At 32.2% G+C, this 20,260-nt stretch overlaps 2 protein-coding genes across 2 annotated transcripts in view; one reads left to right on the top strand and one right to left on the bottom strand.

Moving 5' to 3' along the window:
• Nucleotides 1-904: 904 nt before the first annotated feature.
• Nucleotides 905-8,447, bottom strand: LOC145303986 (uncharacterized). The gene is made up of 3 exons (XM_080145731.1): nt 7,178-8,447; nt 4,742-4,990; nt 905-2,792 (listed from the first exon to the last, which is right to left on the bottom strand). The coding sequence occupies exons 1-3, from the start codon at nt 8,319-8,321 to the stop codon at nt 2,440-2,442; spliced, it is 1,746 nt and encodes a 581-aa protein (XP_080001857.1). The 5' UTR covers nt 8,322-8,447; the 3' UTR covers nt 905-2,439.
• A 6,860-nt stretch (nt 8,448-15,307) lies between these two features.
• The window catches only part of LOC145304251 (uncharacterized), a 59,086-nt gene continuing 54,133 nt past the window's right edge, over nt 15,308-20,260 (top strand). The window contains exon 1 of the mRNA XM_080146098.1: nt 15,308-15,465. The gene's annotated coding sequence lies outside the window, so the exon portion shown is untranslated. The remainder of the gene's footprint in view (nt 15,466-20,260) is intronic.

The raw sequence follows: 20,260 nt of genomic DNA, 5'->3' as shown, positions 1-20,260 counted from the left end.
CCCTGAAGCTTAAGATCTCAATAACTATAAAACCAACTAGATTCTCTATTTTAGGTACGTTTCAGGTTGGTCCTGTGATGTTATAGGCTATTTTGTGTTCAGATGGTTTTGAGCTATTTTTCCATCACATAAAGTGAAAACAGACCCCTAGAAGAATCTTTTATGAAGAAAAAGAAATATTGAAATAAAATCTGAATTAAGCTGATTTTAAATGTCGTCTTACATGTTAGAAAACCTTAAAATCTAATCAGAGATCTAAAGGGATAAGACTACGGCCGATAAATTGATGTACATCCCAAATGATAATACACAAAATTACCCCTTCTGTAGATTAAAATTATTGATTGAAACATTCAGTCCCAAAGGTTGTTAAGTCAACGAATGAGAAAACGTTATTATAAACCTATAAGGGGACTAGCGTAATAAACAGCCTATTGTCCCCTCTCTCTTTAAAATATAATACTGAAAATTACACTGGTACCCAAAGTTTTATATCTATTAATCTTATTCGTTGGATCAAAAACCTTAGGTAGGTACTTTAGGTGAATAGCTATAACACTTGAATCATTGGATACTTATATCTATTTGTCGTCCATTGTCTTATCCCTTTAGATCAAATAATCCGTTACAAGCGGCTGTGCTCCTAGCATCTAGGGACTCTATATTCAAAAGCAGCATCTTTATAATCAAGTATTAAAACGTAATTATGTCCTTAAAACAGTTTCCTGTATTTAAACAATTTTGCAGCAAATTTATGTAAAGTAAAATTCTGCTCATGAAGTTCTGACACTCTACAAGTATAAATGTTCGTTTGTCTTACCATCTGATTTTAAAGCTTCGTTTTTTATAGAATTATGTATGACTACGAAAATACCATAGTTTAAGAGTAGCTTTAATAAATACATAAAATAACATTAAATAGTTTTATTACCAAAAATTTATGTTATGAAATTTAACTTAAAATAGATTAACAATAAAATTAAATTATCCATTAAAACCAAGTAATAAATATAATAGAGATAAATAGAGATGGCAATCCGCCAAATTTTTGGGTCGGATTCGGAATCCTCCAAAAAAAGTGGATTGCGGATTCTAGCAATATTTTTAAAGGTCTTTTTATAAATACAAATCCGCAATTAGAATTGCGGATTCTGGGTCCAAAATTTGGGCGGATTTGAATTGCCATCCCTAATTTTGAAACATTTTGCACAACAAAATTTTCATAAATATAAAAATAATGAATGATAAAGCAGAACATATTATACATTTTGTTTTTATAATAATCATTTAAAATAGGTAGATATTTCGCATAATATTTAAAAAAAAATAGGACCAAAATTATATTTTACATATTTTTAAATACTATGTTATTGACTTAGATTTACATACAAAAAAATTTAGAATTTACAATATTAATATGTACAATATAAGTAAAAAAAAATTATTTTAATAATTCGGATTATGGAAAGAAAACGAAGTAACGGGTTTCGTCGTATTTTACACAGTAGCTTTTCTCCAATTTCTAGCCCCCTCTCAGAGGCTCTAAACCTAACATTTACCTAACCTAAAATCAAAAGCTACTGTGAAAATACGACAAAACCCACTACTTCGTTTTCTTTCCATGATTCAAAGAATCTTTTACATATTCAATACAAGGAATATTTGAGGTTTAAAAGGCGAGACTGTCAATTTAGTGTCGTGCACAGTAATTCAACAGGGGGGGGGGGGAGTAAACCATAAGGAGGTGAAAAAAGAAAAGGCCGGTCTAAAAACTTTAAATTTTAAGGGGGGCTATGTTGCAGGGATCTTAAGGGATAAGACAATGGCCGATTAAGGGGGGGGGGAGTTCTGACACATTTGCGTAAACGGTGAGTATAGGCTTTATCTTTGGACTGAGAGGATAGGTTATTAGGGATAAAATCATTCTTATATGATGAATTTCCCCCAGATTTAAGATTTTTTGGACCACCTGGAGGCCTGGAGCTCCGGAACCTGGAGGCCTATCCAAAAAATCTTAAATCTGGGGGAAATTTATCATATAAGAATGATTTTATCCCTAATAGCCTATCCTCTCAGTCCAAAGATAAAGCCTATACTCACCGTTTACGCAAATGTGTCAGAACTTCCCCCCCCCCCTTGATGTACATCCCCAACGATGTTACACAAAATTACTCCTCAATTTAAATTACAATTAGTAGTTGAAACGTTTGGACACTCAACTTTATTAACCAACCAATCAAAATTTAACAGAAGTCCCCAAAGTTGTTAAGCCAACGAATAAGAAAACGTTATTATAAAACTTTGTGGACTAGTGTAAATAAACAGCCCAATGTCCCCTCCTTGCCTTTATGATAGCACTAAAGTCATCACAACAACAGCAAATCATACCGGCCCCTTCTAGTGATTAAAATTAGTGGTTGAAACGTTTAGACACTTAATTTAATCACTTTCTTGTTCCTCCTTAATTTCCATCTTACAGAAATAGTTTGCATCTATAACACTTGGTTGTACATCATCCGATTGGTCCAGTGGTTCTTCCTTAATTAGCACAGACAGCTCTTCAGTTTTGATCAAAGGTCCTCCATTCATGGCGATAAAATTCTTTTCGGCCAGCTTTTTAAAGTGATTTCTGGATTTATTGTGTTTGTTCAGTTCAGTGGCACAGTAGAATCCACGCACACATGTATCACATGAGAATGGTTTTATGCCAGTATGGGTTTTCTCGTGGTAGGCCAGGATACTTTTCTGGGCGAATGTTTTAGTGCAAACACTGCAGGTGTAGGGTCTTTCACCTAAAAATAAAAAGGGTTAAATACATCTATAATACAAAGTAGAACGATGTCTTTCCGTCCGTCTGTCTGAAGCTTAAGATCTCAATAACTACTGAACCGATTGGGCTCTACTCTTCAGGGAGTCCTACTGGTCCTATAATGGTTTTAAGCTATTTTCTTGGGCGGTGGGACACCTCAAACCCCCCAAAAATAAAAAATATCCCCCCATATTATTTTCTTTTTAAAACGAAAATTAAAAAAGAGGGTCGACTAAATCCACCTCTGAAAAAAAGCCGATAGTCCTCTTATATAAAGTAGTAAGAGTTTTTTTGTCTGAAGCTTAAGATCTCAATAACTATTGTACAGATTTGGTTCACTATTTCAGGAAAGCTTCACATAGGTAAGTAAAGTGATGGTTTTAGGCTATCTTATTTTCAGATTTAATTTAAGTCTTGGGATAGTTTTAAGCTATTTTTCTAGCCCCTCTCTGCACTTCAAATGTAGAGTCCCTAGACGCTAGGGGTAAAACCACTAGTATATATAAACGTAACAGGATGTTTGTGTGTATCTGTATGTTTGTACTCAAGGATCTTGCTAACCGCTGAACCGATCGGGTTCTCCACCACCCACCAAAGAGAAATCACCCCCAAAAAAATCTCCATCCCCCCACAAAAAAACGTAGCCGCTAGTTATATATAAAAGTAACAGGATGTGTGTCTGTGTGTACCGAAGGAAATTATTGTTCAGCTTTACAGTTAAGCTTCTGAAATTATATTTTCGATTAAAGTATTTTATACAGGGTCATTCAAGAGAAATGATTCTTTTAAAAACTTAATTATGCATATAAAAAAAAAAACAATTATGTAAAATCCTTTACCTATATATTGGGAAAACCTATTATTGAACATTTATGTTTCAAATATTTAAAAATGATTATTTCAACAAATTATGCCCTAAAAACCGGTTTTTTCAAAGGCCTCTTTTTCGAAGATTTATGGATTTAAAGGGTGTGCGAAAATACACACATCTTCAAAATTCAAATTGTGCGCCTTGTATTAATAGTAAAAATATGTTGCGAATACCGTTAGATTCGTCATAAGCTCTAGTTTTCAAAGATATAAGTACCGTTTTTGTGCTATTTGTAGTTTAGGAGCTACGTTGAAAAATGTGAGAAAAAGGTTGAAAAGTTTTAATTAATTGGAACATTTTATCACGTAGCTCCTATACCATACGTAGCACAGGAATGGTTTTTATATATTAAAAAACTAAAGCTTATGACAATTTTAACGATATGCATAACATTTTTCTACTATTAACACAAGCTGCGCAATTTGAATTTCAAAAAGGTGCACATTTTTTTACAACCTTTCAATTAGTAAATCTTCGAAAAGAGGCCTTTGAAAAAACCGGTTTTAGGGTATAATTTGTTGAAATAATCATTTTTGAATATTTGAAACATAAATGTTCAATAATAGGTTTTCCCAATATATAAAGAATTTTACATAATTGTTTTTTTTATATGCATAATTAAGTTTTTTTAAAATCATTTCTCTTGAATGACCCTGTAGTACCGAAGTTACTCAATAATTCACTCTGATAGTCAGTCAGACGGCTAAAAGATTCCTATGACGTATGCGCATCTAGTATTTACATTGGTCTGTCCGTTAGTCATGCTTCAAAAACGGCATAAACGGTAGGTATGAAAAACATACCTAGGTATTTACAGAAAGAGAGATGACATTGGGCTGCTTATTACAAAGTCCCAAAAGTTTTTAAACAGCGTTTTCTTATTCGTTAACTTAACACCTTTGGAGACATTTAGTTGAGTTTTCAAAAGTTTCAACCACTAATTTTAATCTACAGAGGGGGTAATTTTGCGTAGGTATCATCATTGGGGTTGTACAATGTACATCAATTTATTGGCCATTGTCTTATCCCTTTAGATACCTGGGTACTTATTTAACCCTGACCTGTGTGTATCCTTCTATGGCGCACCAACTCCCCACTCGTGGAAAAACTTTTGGGGCAGTCTGTACAGCCAAACGGCCGCTCGCCGCTGTGCACCCGTTCATGGCGGGTCAAGTCACTGGCCTTGATGAAATTCTTGCCGCATTTACAGACGTACGGCCGCTCGCCCGAGTGAATCCGCAAGTGGGTGGTCAGCTGGCTGCTTTGGGAAAAATGCTTGCCGCACACGGTGCAGGGGTATGGCTTCTCACCTGAAAAATAGTAAATGAGTAAGATTTGAACAAGGATGACAACATCCATAACAAGCAAAGCACAAAAATCATGTAATGGACAAAGGGAAAAAGTGAGTTAAAGAGCAGTTGTTAAGAGAATATGCAAAAACTCAAATATTATCACGAGACCTTTTGAAGCATAACGGACAGACAGACGGACAAAATAATATTGGCTAAATGCGCATAAGTAAAATTTCAGCAGTCTATCTTCAACAATAGCAGAGAAATAATATTATGGACGGACGAACATACAAAGTGAAAATAGAATAGCTTCGCTACTAGAAAGGATAATTTTGAGGTAACTTAATAATATTAACTAAAAAAAGAGTAGAATGTTATACTGAACCATTGTTCATATGATGTGAATCTAATTCAATTAAAAGTTATCCGTAAGAGATAATTCTTGTAATAAAGTAACAGGATCTTTGTATGTCTGTCTGTCTGTCTTTACCAAAGGATCTCGCTACCTTTATATTAAAGAGTTTAAAATTTGTGTCAGAGCTAAACAGATAAGACAATGGACGATAAATTAATATACATCCCTGATGATGTCAACAAAATTACCGCATCTATAGATTTAAATTATTGATAAATACCTACTAGATTGATGTGCCACTTTTTGAAACCAAAAGTAAAAAATGCATGTTCTCAGCCCATAAAAGAGTTACAGCTCTAAAATTCTGCACAGCAGTTGCTTTTGTGGTGAACAATATGGAACTATGAAAAAACGGCGGCGGAACCGCCGCTCCCGCCGAAAACCGCCGTTTTCCGCAAAATTTTTTTTTTGCCTTTTCTCGCCATAATAGACAATTTTCAATCATCTGAAATAACACTTGCACTATGTGCCCAGGCATTGCAAAAACTCGAAGATTCCAAAAAATGCAATTTTGGATATTGACCATTTTTATAGTTTAAGGCTAATCTTTGTCATATTTGAGAAGGATTCCCAAAGCAAGAGGTGAAAATATCAATTACTTATGATTTTACAGCCTTTAGAAGTAGCCTACCTAGATATTTAGGATTTTGTAATAAAGCCTGACTATTGAAATTACATTTTATATGCAAACTTTAAATTATCGTCAAACTACCAAAAATTGAGCTACAGTAATATATTATACCTTTTTTGAAAGCTTATTGAATATACTATACGATTTTAAATTAATTTTTATACGTTTACTTCTAAAACTTATGAAAAAATTGATGTCAAAGCATTCCCCCCTAAAGAGGCAGGAATTATAATATTTTGTCATGATACTGGCGTTTTCGGCGGAGGCGTCGGTTCTGACGCCGTTTCTTCACAGTTCCATATTTTTCTCCACAAAAGCAACAGCTCTGCCAAATTTTAGAGTTATAACTCTTTAATAGGCTGAGATCATGCACGTTTTACTTTTGGTTTCAAAAAGTGGCACATCCGCCTCCCTCCTTTGATCCGACGGGTATGATAACGTTCTTATAAAACTTTAGGTACCCGTGTAATTTATAATCCAATGTCCCCTCCCTCCCCGGGTTTTAATGGGTAAGCTCCGAATACCAAAAATATTTCTATGCACAAGAACAATATAGTCAATATAAAATAAAAGGATCTGTGTGTGTGTGTGTGTGTGTACCGAAGGATCTCGCTAACCACTGAACCGATATGGTTCTTTACAATGTAGCTTCTCATAGGTCTTGGGAAGGTTTATAACAAATTTGGGGGAGGATACCACCACCCTCTCAAGAGAAATCGCCCCTTAAATAAAATTACCTTACCAAAAATATTTTTTAGATAGGTAGGTAATTTTTTATTTCAATACTATAATTGAATAATTAAAGACCCCTAAAGGCCTCTAGGGGCGTAGCCACTAGTAGTCAATAAAAAAACAGTCAGCAATTTCCCCCAAAGTGTCTTGTAGAGCACAGAACAACCCTTCACTTTTATTGAATATTGATTGGTTTGTTTATACAGTTGGGTGTCCAAACGTTTCAACTACAAATTGTAATCTACAGATTAGGTAATTTTGTGTATAATCATTGGGGATGTACATCAATTTATTGGCCATTGACTTATCCCTTTAGATCCCTGCATTTTAGTGGTTATTTATAGCAATGTATTATAGACAGCTTTCCGCGGATATTGTGGCTGAGAACCGGTTCTAATCCAGCGGATATTACATTACATATCCTTACCTGTGTGAGTTCTTTTGTGCGCCTTCATACACGCCTTATGAGCCAACACTTTGTGGCAGATATCACAAGTGGTGTCCAAACTTTTGTCTCGGGTACTCAAACTTTTCTTAAGAATATTATTTGCATAATGTAAAGCCTCATTGAAGTAATCATTGTCTTTTTTCTTATCGTTGGAGTCATTACTTTTTAGGTCACTATCTTTACTGTTAGATGATTTCTTATTGTCATTTTCCTTTTTCTTTTTAGTGGCATTTCTTTTTTTACTGTTAGATTCCTTTTTACTATCTAAATTAGCTAAATCGTCACTAGAATTATTGCATTTTTTTTCTTTGTTAATTTCGTTGGAATCATTTTTTATACTGTTTGATGGCATTGTGTTATCTAAATTTTTACTATTTCCAGCAGAAACTTCATTTGAACTTAGTTCAGATGTTATTGGATGATTATCAGAACTAGAAATTTTACTTTTATAAGCTATAATATTACTGGCAGTTGAATTTTCGTTGGATTTTTGACTTTTAACTATTTCAGTTTGACTTAGATTTTGACTTGAGGGTAAAATTCGAGATTCAATAGTATTAGAATCTATAGCATTATTACCTAATTGCTGTGGGTCATCCCTACGAATGGGATGGGGATAATTTTCACTTGGGTGATGATTTTGGGGGTATTTACCACTAGTTGGATTATATTGGGAAAAATTGTCACGTATTGGATTGCTATGGGGGTAGTTGTCACGAAAGGGAATTTGTGGGTAATTTTCATGGATGGGAATTGGATGATAAGGGAAACTTTCACGGATAGGGTCATATCGGGGTGGAAAGTTGTCACGAACAGTATGATTTAGCGGGTAGTTTTCACGACTGGGAATCGGAGGGTAGTTGTCAATTTGTGGGTAATTTCCACGTATTGGGTCATAGCGGGGATAGTTCACGTGAGGTGAATTGTTTTTATGATAGTTGTCAGTACCAATATGTTCATATCGAGGATGATTATCACGAATGGGAATAATTTCGGGATAATGATTGCCTAAAATATCCCGTCTATAAGCTATATTATCATTGATTCCACTGTTTGAAGCCAAAGGCTCATTACCTCTTTCAGTTGAAGGTTGAGGCATAAAACTTAAATGATCTCTGTTCATTTTTAATTTTTTTTTATTGCTATGGTATAGAAAAATGCCTTTTTTATCAGAAACGCTTTTTTTCACTTTGATATGAACTGAAAAAAGTCCATTTTTTATGTCTGATTTTCTAGAGCAAAATTTCTTAGTTCTGAAAATAAATTTAAATTAGTTTGAATATCAATAATAGTTATTTATCGCATCGTATTATAGACAGCTTTTTATAGATGTTAAAATAAAATTATAAGATTAAGAAACAAATATATCTATAAAAACTGGTATTAATCTTTTGATTTTATTTTATTGTTTGTGGAAAATTGTCTATAATACGATGCATGCTATATACATGCAGCATGGCTGTAAAACCCTATTAATATCAACAGGATTAGAACCGGTTCTCAGCTATACTGAAAAGTCATGTATAGCATCTTGTATTAAATTACAGCCAATTTTCCACAAATATAAAATAGAAAATCATGAAACAAATACCAGTTATGTTAGGCCGGGCTCTCGATCACTTGGGGCTTACTAAACTCATATATTTCTTCATTTTAGTATCCGCGGAGAGCTGTCTATAATACGATGCAATTAATGAGAAATATTTTTAAAAATATAAAAATTAGAAAGTTTTTAATATTTAATCAATAAAAAACCTATATAATAATACTAATTAATATTAAAAACCTTAAAAACATTTAATTTTAACTTAAAAGTAAATTTTTAGTCAAAAAAATGCACAAAAAGTGATTTTTTAAAAGAAATATATTATTTTTATTTATGTTTACTTTTTTACATGAAAATGCCGGGATTTTATGAACATTATGAATGTCGTCGTTTTTATATTAGGTCTTTTTTTTGTATGAATCTAAAGGGATAAGACAATGGCCAATAAATAATATATAATCCATTTATGATATACAAAATTACTCATTCTGTAGATAACAATTAGTGGTTGAAACTTTTGGACACCCAACTTAATGAACCAACAAATCAAAATTCAATTTATTGAGCCAACGATCATAAGGAAACAACATTGGGGACTAGTGTAATAAACAGTCCAATTTCCCTTCCCCTATCTGGTTTTTAAAAAACCGTATATTGTTAATTATCGCATTGTATTATAGACAAATTTCCGCGGACATTACTATGACAAGGAAAAATTTAGACCAGTTTTGTTAGCACCGAGATGCCTAAGGCACGGGCTAACAAAACTTGTTTTAATCTTATGATTGTAAATTTTTATAATTGCAGAAAACTGGATATAATACGATGCTATACACGAGTTTTCAGTATGGCTGAGAACCGTTTCTAATCCTCCGGATATTAATCGGTTTCAAAGCCATACTGGAAAATAGTTTATCTCTATCCCCATCCTGAAATTTTTGTTGATAATAACCAAGGCTCGACTATGAAATCAGACACTGTTGTCAAATATTCATCCACTGACAGCTGACAGGGAGGGGCACATTGGGCTGTTTATTACACTGGTCCCCAAAGTTTTCTTAAGCAACTTTTATTAAATTTGTATTGCGTTGGTTTATTAAGATGAGTGTCCAATTAGGTTTCAATCATTAATTGAAATCTACAAATAAAGGGTAATTTTGTGTATCATCATTGGGGATGTACATCAATTTGACAGCCATTATCTTATCACTTTAGATCCCTGGTGTAACAAGCTTCTCTTCTCTGTTCTAAGCTGTTTTCAACTGCTGCCAGCAGCTGTCAAGTTTAATTCTGCCACAGCAAAAGTAAGGTAGCTTATTAACCCGCGACCGTGGCTCAACACATAGCGCATCCGCTCATCGTCGGGGAGGAGATAGGTTCGAATCTCGGCTTAATACCAAATGGTTCCTACTGCTATTATGTCAGATGCGCGAATGTCTTTGCCCATAACAGGCGCAATTCATTACCATGCACATGGTTAGGACTTCTCAGACAAAGGTCGTGCAATCAAAGGGTTGGTTGTCTGATGGGGGTTATTTAACCTAATGACCCGGGTGTTTGGACAGAAAAGAAGACATTTGGCTCCCCTTGATTATCCTGGGTTGTTGAACAATGGCATTTGATAGACCTGGCGGCTGAATGCGCATTTGCCACGTCCTATTAAAAATTATAAACTAAAGATAAGAAACGGATATTGTTCAGTTGTTTCTTTACCGACATCGTGACAATTTATCAAACTCATTCAAAAAGGTAAATATGTTTACAAAAGTTTAAAACAAATAAAACTATAACAAGAATGACAACATCCATAAATAAGCGAAGAAAACATTATATTGGCAATATTTATTCATCTATAAAACTTAGGACTTGATTATAGAGATGCTTCGCTTATAACATTGTACCTTTTTGTAATAGGAATCAGAATTCCAAAAATCAGATGAATCGGATAATTCTAACATACAAAAGCTTGATGTCAAAAAAGTAAAAAATCAACATGTTTAAAATGAACATACGGACATTTTGTTAATGACTTTAAAGGTGATACACTTTCTAAATATTACAAGAATCACCCTGCAAAGTTTGAAATCGATAGGATAATTCTAACAAGCCTAAATTAACAAAAAGAGCTAACCGTGACGGACAGATGGACAGACTGACTGATGGACGGATGGACAGGCTGACTCTAATTATAGAAAAGATTCGCTTTTAAAAAGAAATCCCCCCCCCCTTCCTGCGATGTATATCTAGTGTGATGAACGTCAGTTGCAGTAGACAAAAGATGGATGGACGTAATAGCTAGTTTGTAGAGAAGCTTTGATTCCAGCCCCAAAATATGTACTCGTTTATTGAACTAAAGTGGTCACAATACTAAATCAAAGATCAGGTTAGGTTAGGTTACAATGGCTAAAAATAGATCTTACCCCATTTATATTTCATGGGGAAGGTTCAAAGGATACTTTTACATCTTTAATTCCTGTGGTTAGTCGGATACATGTCAATTTTCTGGTATTATTCTCTTAGGATTTTTTTCAATTTTGAAAATTTTAGACCCCCCCCCCCTAGCCGCAGGCACTCGGCCCCCTAGCCTATAACCTTACCAAACTAATTGCAAAAAAGCGCTTCAAAAATCTGACAACAAATAATATAAACCAAGACTTATACAAATATAAAGAAGATTATATGCAAAAAGTGTATTTAATATTGGACATATTTTTTGTTTTAGTTATAAAGAAGCTTTGCTCCTTAAGAATAAATCTATCCTTGGTCTTTTCTTTTATGCTTAGGTAAGTGTTAAAATTTGATATTTGCATTAGTGGCACAACTTTAAGTTATAACTAAATTACATGGGTCTATTCCTCTAAATAGCTGATTGTTTTACTCATTTTTTCTTTTATTGGCCTTTGAATGACTAAATCTATCGAAACATATTGTTGGAAAAGTCATAAAACCAAGGCTAATACTAAAATAAAGAAGATTATATGCAAATAGTTTTATTAATAATGGACATATTTTAATTTAGTTATAGAGAAGCTTTGCTCATAATGAATAACACTTGCCTTGGTGTTGTCTTTTATTGTTAGGTAAACAGTAGAATTATTCATTTCCTTAAGAGTCGCAGCTACTCGTTGACCAGATTATGTCTGTCCTTTCCACTAGATAGCTGTTTTAATCATATTAAAACTTTTTAACGGCCTTTGAATTACTAAATTTTTGCTATTTTTCACCTTAAATCTTAAAAATGAAATATCTGCTAAGAAGGAACAGCTAGGATTTTATTCTCAATGGATTCTACTTGGCACTAGGTCCTATTTGAATGCTGCATTGTCCGTTTAGATGGTAATTTTTGTTTATCCTTTATTTGGTTAAGGCAGGGTGTTTATTGTTTGGTAAACAGTGGAATTATTCATTTTCTTAGGTAGTGCAGCTACTCTATAACAAGGTTATGCCCATCCTTTTCTCAAAATAGCTGTTATAATCATTTTAAAACTTTGTATAGGCCTTTGAATTACTAAATCTAGCAACAAATCATCCTATTATATAAAGTAGTAAGCGTTTTTGTCTGTCCTGAAGGATCTCTCAAACTGCTAAACCGATATTGTTCTCCTTTACAGTAAAGCTTCTTATAGGTCCTGGGAAGGTTTTAAACTATTTTTGGGGAGGGTGTCTTTACCCCCCTTCCCCCCTAAAAATATTTTTTTACTCTTTTGAAACTCAAGTTTAAAATGGGATGAGGTCGACTTTTCCCTATCCTACCTTAAGTGCTATTATAGGAAAAGTCATAAAACCAAGACTTATAAAAATAAATAAGATTAGATACTTAAGATGTAATTATTAATGGACATATTTTTTTGTTTTAGTTATAGAGAGGCTTTGCTCCTAAAGAATAGCTGTGGCCTCGGTGTTATCTTACTTGTGAGGTAAGTGTTAAATTATACATTTTCATAAGAAGTGCAGCTACTCTATAACAAAGTTATCCCCGTCCTTTCCCTAAATTAGCTGTTTTAATCATTTTAAACTTTTTATTGGGCTTTGAATTTCAAAATTTAACAACACATAATAATAGTCATAAAACCAATACCCACACGAAATAAAACAAAGATTAGATTCACTAAATGTAACTATTAATAAATATTTTTTTTTTATTAATTTAGTAATAGAAAAGCTGAGAATAACTTGGCCTTGGTGTTATCTTGTGTGCTTAGGTAAGTGTTAAATTATTCATTTTTATTAGTATTGCAGCCACTCTATGTCCCTCCCCCCTTATCATTATTCACTTTTTACACTTCTTTGTCAATAAAACAAGGATCATATATCGTAAATATCTACAAGAAACTTTTTAACAGTATATTAGTTTCCTATAAAGTGCATTTTAATCATTGATAACCCCATCCCCTTTTTTTTAGATATTTTAAATATAAGGGGGTGTTTGTAGTCCTAAACCCAGAGAGAAGCCACGTAAAGTACTTAATATAACCCAACCTAACCCGACCTACAGAAATGATCAAATGAAAATATACCATACTGTGTTTAAAAGCTAGTAAATATGAATATGATCCCCCATTTTTTTTGTTTTAGTAAAAAAAATTGCTAATTGGGATTTTTCCCCCAAAAAAGTTATACCTTCCCAGCAAAGCTACACTGTTAAAGGGCGAATATAGGTTTGATATAATATGAGCTTATTTCAAAGGTGCCATTATATAGATTATAAATAACTTAAAGATAATGACATATCTAATTGTATAAGTCTGTTTATAGCTTAAAACCTGTCTAACTCAAGATAATATTATGTAATTAGTGTGGTTCCCTAAGAACTCAAACACCCTAGCATCACACAAGGCTTCGTAGCAAGGTTGAATTAAAAAGCTTTCGTTAAAGGATAGTCGTAATAACGTGGAAACTAATTAATCAGGGGTAAATATACCCATCTTCTACCTTCATACAAATTAAATAAAGTAAAATATTTAAAAGTTTAAAAAAACATCAAATAATGTAAAAAGTAAAAAAAATAATCGATAAAATTTTCTTGGAGGAAGAATGATTTCAAATCCCTGTTTTTTTAAGATTCGTGTGTGTGTGTGTTAAAATGGCGTACTTGAGGGTTTTTATATTTTCCAGAATTAACCAATGATCTTTGTACAGATAATAAACTTTAAGACGTATTATTTACCCTAGTCAAAACTATTGGCGTACTTTTACGCAAATTAATTTTACTTTTTTTAAAAATTGAATTAAAGAGTATATAATCTAAAATAATAAACATTTAAATTATCATTTAAGATGCGTGCCATTGTAATAGTCAATCAAACTTAAGCAAAATAGTTAAAAAAAAGTCTTGTAAAGGGCTAAAATAAACTGTTTGTCATCAATCTCATTTATCATATGTTCAATTGAAACAGAAAATTGCAAAATCTACTTAAGGATTTTTTTGAATTTTTAAATTTGGCATAGATATTCTAAAAGTATGAAATGGCACCTTTCATATAAGCTCATATCATATCGAACCTATATTCGCCCTTTAAAGAGAACCTTTCAGCGGTTAACAAAATCCTCTGGTACAGACAAACACTGTTACTTTCATATAAACATAAACATATTTATTTGTTTAGGTACAGAGAGGCTTTGCTCTTATGAATATAAGCTGGGCCTTAATGTTTATCTTTTGTGTGTAAATAAGAGGTAAAAATATTATTAGTAGCACAACTAATCTATAACTGATTTATATCTGTTTGTCTGGTTCTTCACCAAAGTGGTCTCTAGGGACAATTGAGGGAAGTCTCCCCTACTCTTTTAATTTTTGGGGGTAATTTCAATTGGAATGGTGGATTTATTCTATCCTGAAAAAGTCATAAACTTTCCCATGACCTATAAGAAACTTTGATGAAGCTGTTAGTAAGATACTTTTCTACAGACAGGCACTTTGACAACCTTAATGGGGATGGAAGTTTCTAACCCTGGCCTAAAGTATTTAAAAACAAATAAAACTTTGTCTCACTTATTCTAAAACATTAGGGAGGGGTATTATCATTGATCAACTAGGTATTTTGTGAGAAACTACCAGATATCTTACAGTTTTATTTATGGAGGGAGGGGACATTAGGCTGTTTATTACACTTGTTTCCAAAGTGTTATAATTAAGTTTTCTTATTTGTGCCCAAGAGTGTCCAAACATTTCAACAACCAACTGTAATCTACAAAATGTGTAATTTTGTGTCATCATGAGAATGTACATAAATTTATCAGCCCTGGATGCCTACTGTCAATAAAAAATTATATTATCAATTTTTATTTTGCAGGTACTGAGTAGCTTTGCTCCTAACAAGTACTTTATCCTTTGTGTAGAGGTAAATTCATAAATTTTTGGCATTATGTCTTTGCTATGGATATTGACATCCTATTATAATTCATATTTTTTTATTTGTTTTATCTTTATCATGAAACCTGATCATAATATAACACAAAAATACTTTTCATAGACAACAAGACAAAAACAACTACTTTCCATAATTGGATGAAAATATTGTAGTAAAACTCTTTCAATTTTAGGCAATTCTGTTGACAAGAGTGGTGTTTACAAAACTGTTGATAGTGAAACAAATACATAAACTAGCAGATCCTAGATCCTCCAGTTTAAGTGGCTACCACAACAACAGCGGGGAGTGCTGTTACTACTCCTGCAAAGAATAAACATGTTTGCAATGAGATAGCTGTATAATTAGTTAAGGTAAGTCTTTTTACAGTATTACAACTTTTTCCCAAAGAGAAGTTATCTATGTCAGATAGCAACAAAAGAATTCACTATATGCTAAAATTTAAATCTTCTTTACAGTGAACCTTCCTATACTTCTTGAAAAGAACTTTATCTTCTATGGGGGAATGAAAGTCAATTTAGAAAGAGTTAGAGAAATAGTAAAAAAACATAGTTTGCCAGAGGAATCAAAGATTTTAAAATAGTTTTATTGAAGATTACAGTGTTAATTATAGAGAAAGAACAAAATCACTTTTTTACAAATATAATCTTACAAATTATTATTTAGAAATGGAGGAATTAAGCACAGGAACTAAAATTGATGAGAACACAGGTTGTGCAGGGCCTGGTAGTGATACTAAAAAGGTATGTATTCTGTATTTGTAATGTGCCTAAAATTTGGTATGAGTCTTGAAAATTATACAAAAAAATATTTCAATTACTAAAAAACATTCAAAGTTGTAAGAAAACAAAAATATCCTAAAACATCACATTACATCATATTACAATTTTAAAATCCATTTACAATCTTGCAGGCCCTTATCCTCAAAGTCTCTAAGAAACTTTGCATATCTCTTCTGTCCAAAATTTATCATTTTTGAACTTAAATGTGTCTTACATATTTTAATATTGTAAAAATCTGATACCATTTCCATAATGCTTTATGCATTAAATATTCTATCACTAAGAAAAAAGACCTAGAATTTATGACTTAACACATGATGCATTTAGAATGAAGATGAGATGGAGTCTACAAATCCTTCCATGTGTACAATTGCATGTGGACTACAATTTGGAGTTTTCCCATTAGCATCACAAGATTCTCAAACATCAAATTTGGCTGAAGAATTAAGTAATATGAGTATAAACTTTCAAGGCTCTGCAGGAGACAATAAAAGAATATTAGTCAAAGAAAAGATTGATGAGATAAAACAGAAAGTAGCTGAATATTATTATGATCTAGAGTGTAAGGTTATTGCAATTCCTAATCATTTTGTAACACCCAAGAAACCAACCGTGTTAGGAAAAGAAGGAAAAAAGATTCAAGATGATCAAATTTTAGATAAATACTATGAAGAACTATTACATCATCAAATTGTAAATGCTGCTAGAAAATCAAACATTTCATGGTTTGTGATGAATGGATTTCAGTCTGGAGATTGTATTCAACAACTAGTTAAGAAGGGAAAAGACACAAGAGGAAAAGATCAAACTGCAGATTTTAATGAGCATGAAATGAAAATAAAGGCATTGTTAAACATTGAAGATATTTCTAGGGAAAAACTAGATTTATGCATAATGGAGCATTTAAAATGGAAAGAAAACAAGCTTGAATATAAAGATGCAAAGAGCTGGCTCTTTAGAAAGGAATGTTTTATAGATAATGCAAGGGTGGGAGCAGTTACCTTTTTATTAATATCTCTTGTTATGATATTTTTTCATGCTATAAATTAGATTTGAAGATGAGAATAACTAAATGAATTTGCATACAAAATATAAAACATTTAATATTATAGGTGCTTAAAGAGCATGGAGGCAATAAGAAAAACAAAATTGAAAACACATTCTTGTTTAAGCTTCCTACCACCAATCTGGAGAAATTTTATACCTATCAATACTATAACCACAGTCTACAAGAATCAAAAACAGAATGGGATACTCTAATCATTATCCCAGAACACAACACTATTATAAATATAGAGGTAAAACTTGGACCTAAAGATCAAGGAGATAAAACCAAACTACTAAAAAATGCTTCAGATCAAACAAAACAGCACTTTTCATTCATGCAGAAATTATTTGGAGGAATGCTTTCCGAAGATTGGGTGTTTGTCAGGGCTGCATGTGTTCCTTATTTAGAGACTGTTGAAGGTGCAGAAATACCTTGTGTCAACTGTCAGCAATGTATTCTACAAGATGTTGATGATGTAACACCTTGGTTGAAATGGATATTTGAACACAAACTTGTTACATCTGATAATCATGATCAAACAGCATATGAGGATCTAGTTGCTGAACTGATATATCACATATCCATTAATAAGTCAAGTAGATTTAATCAATTGATATCTGATCCAATAACTATTAGCAAAGAAGTTGAGAAAGCATTGACAGAAAAAACTGATGGTATATCAGTAGATAGTAATGTTCCTGTTTACATGCTCAACAATGAACAACTGCAAGCTGTTAACTCACCAGCCAAGTTCCTTATCATAGATGGCGACTATGGTACTGGGAAAACATATGTTTTAAAAGAAAGAGCAAAAAAGTGTGCAACTGACAATCTTACAGATCAAATATTTTATATTGATTTAACAGCAATAACAAATTTATATGAAGAAGAGAGTTATACAACCCCAATATCTGTTATGGATAAAATGGCTAAGGTGGAGTTTGAATCTTATCCTAATGTTAGAGTTATTACTAGTAGAGATCTTATTGGCATATCTAAAACATATACTACAAAAACCGAAAAAATTATGTATTCAATAAATCATTTCCTTAGAGTCAATCTTTGTGATCACCTATTCATTGATGAAATGATAATTGGAAGTTGTAAATTTCCTGGCTCTGTGGAAACAATTTGCATGACTATGAAAGTAGATACTGGTGGCCTTATGAAAGGTAGATCAGAGTGGATAGAAACTATGGTAAAGAATCACAATGCTCTATATTTTAATCTAACAAAGAACTTGCGAAACAGCTATCAAATATACAAGTTTTCTGAAGCTTTAAATTCAAAAACACCTCCTAAGCTTCCTGACAGTAATGTCATTGGTAGCCATATTTATTACTATCATAATATTTATAATATAATACCTGGCTTATTAGCCATTGCTGCTATAAAGAAATTTTTCTCACTTCAACCACAAGAAGGTGTCGTTGTATTAACAACTTTATATCACAACTCAATGTTTAATTTGTTAAAGAAACACTTTTCCTCAACTAGACCAGTTGTCTCAGACTTCAAAGCATATATGAACAAACCCGAAGGAATATTAGTAACAGGTTTCTGGAAATTCCAGGGTGCTCAAGCTAGGAACATTATCATGATTGATGATATTACAGAAGAAGGATATAATAATACCTTCATAAGAAATATGATACTTAGAGCAATGTCATTTGCGATTTTTATTTCAAGACAGAAAGTTCCTGAAGGAAACAAATTTGGAGCAATTGTTGATGAAAATTTACATGGCTTTATTTATGATGAAAGAAGAGCTATAGATTGTCATCACTATCACAACAAAGATAAACATGATATTAGTGCCATTACTATGGCAATTCTAGATAAGTACAAACTATTGGACAAGGATGAGGGTATTGTGATTGTAACTTACAATAGAATTTCTAAGAATATTGTGAAAGAGGCGAATACAAAGAAGTTTCTTAGTTTAACTAAAGAAGAAAGAAAGAAACAAGTTTGGAAGAAAATTGAATTAGAAAACAAAGAGCTTTGTGAAGAATTGAAGAGAAATATTTCTAGAAAATATGATGAAATATCTTGGAGCTACCATGATGAGCTTGAAATTAAAGATCTAGGTAACAAGCCAAGACATATCAATTATATTAATATAAATAATTACTCAGAATTTTATTTCAATGAAGCAATGAATGTTATTGTATTTGCTGATGAAAATGTTGATCATAAACATGAATTTGCAGCTTGGGGAAATGCTTATTATACTTTAAGGTATTTAGATAATGAGACAAGCATAGATTTTAATTTGAGTAAGAAATATAGAAATAGATGTGAAGTACGTAGCAGAGATTTAATCTGGGAATCACAAGCAAAGTTTGCAATAGTTGTTCATGATGGTAAAATAGATTCATTTAGTCAACCTAAAGAAGCTCTCAATCTAATAGAGGATGATAACCTACAAACTGAAGAGGTGGAAAAAATTTCCAACTTAATAAGAAATCACAAAAAGTGTAATATTCTTTAAGATCATATATATTTTTCAGAAAAATTTGTATATACTGTAATTTTTTAATAATAATGTATTATGTAATATGTATTTTAGGGAAAAATATCTTTTTTTCTATATTTATGACTTCCCCTACTTTATAATTTATTTTGTTTGCAAGTGGTTTTGATTCATAAAGATTTTAGGAATTATAGTTTTCATTTAATGCCTTTTCTTAAACAGAATGGCTTTTAATTATACTACATTAAATTTTATAATTGGTGGTTTAGAAGTTGCGTGACTTAAATAAAAGGTTTTGCGTTCTGTAAAAGTGAAGCTTTTCTATAATTATTAAAAACGAAGTTTTTCTAAAATTAGGGTCGGTCCGTTACAGGATAGGGGGAAAGCAACTAATAGAATTATAAAGCAACAGACAGACAGACAAAAAATAAAAGTTTTAGAATACATTCACATTAATCCCAGAGAACTAATCAACAAATTTTGTAGAATAGAGCGCTGTACTTTTAAAGCAAAAACATCAAGTTTCTTTAAATTTATTTCAGCACTATAATGTACAGATCTTTACAAGATAACATATTATACTACAGGGTGTTTTAAGAGAAATGTTATTTTTAAAAAACTTAATTATGCATAGAAACAAAAATGCTTTATATATTTGGAAAACCTGTTCTGGTACATTCATGTTTCAAATATTTAATAGTCATTTCTTGCATCTTATTATGAACAGTTTTCCGCGGATATAGAATTCATAGAAAGCTTGATATAATATGATGCTAGACATAGTTTTTTCGTATGGATGAGAACCGGTTCCTATCCACCAGATTCGATTGAAAGTTGAAACA

This window comes from Acartia tonsa, chromosome 13, assembly GCF_053477335.1.
Source record: "Acartia tonsa isolate MP-2025a chromosome 13, ASM5347733v1, whole genome shotgun sequence".
NCBI classification, from domain to species: domain Eukaryota; kingdom Metazoa; phylum Arthropoda; class Copepoda; order Calanoida; family Acartiidae; genus Acartia; species Acartia tonsa.
The sequence above is the reverse complement of the archived record's forward strand: the minus strand, read 5'-3'. Positions and strand labels throughout refer to the sequence as shown.

Excerpts from the sequence above, each read along its gene's own strand:
- LOC145303986 (XM_080145731.1), bottom strand. The coding sequence starts at position 8,321 with ATGAACAGAGATCATTTAAGTTTTATGCCTCAACCTTCAACTGAAAGA. Across the intron at positions 4,991-7,177 it reads GCACAAAAGAACTCACACAG|GTGAGAAGCCATACCCCTGC; the intron begins GTAAGGATATGT and ends ACTATTTTTCAG. Across the intron at positions 2,793-4,741 it reads CCATAGAAGGATACACACAG|GTGAAAGACCCTACACCTGC; the intron begins GTCAGGGTTAAA and ends TTTTATTTTTAG.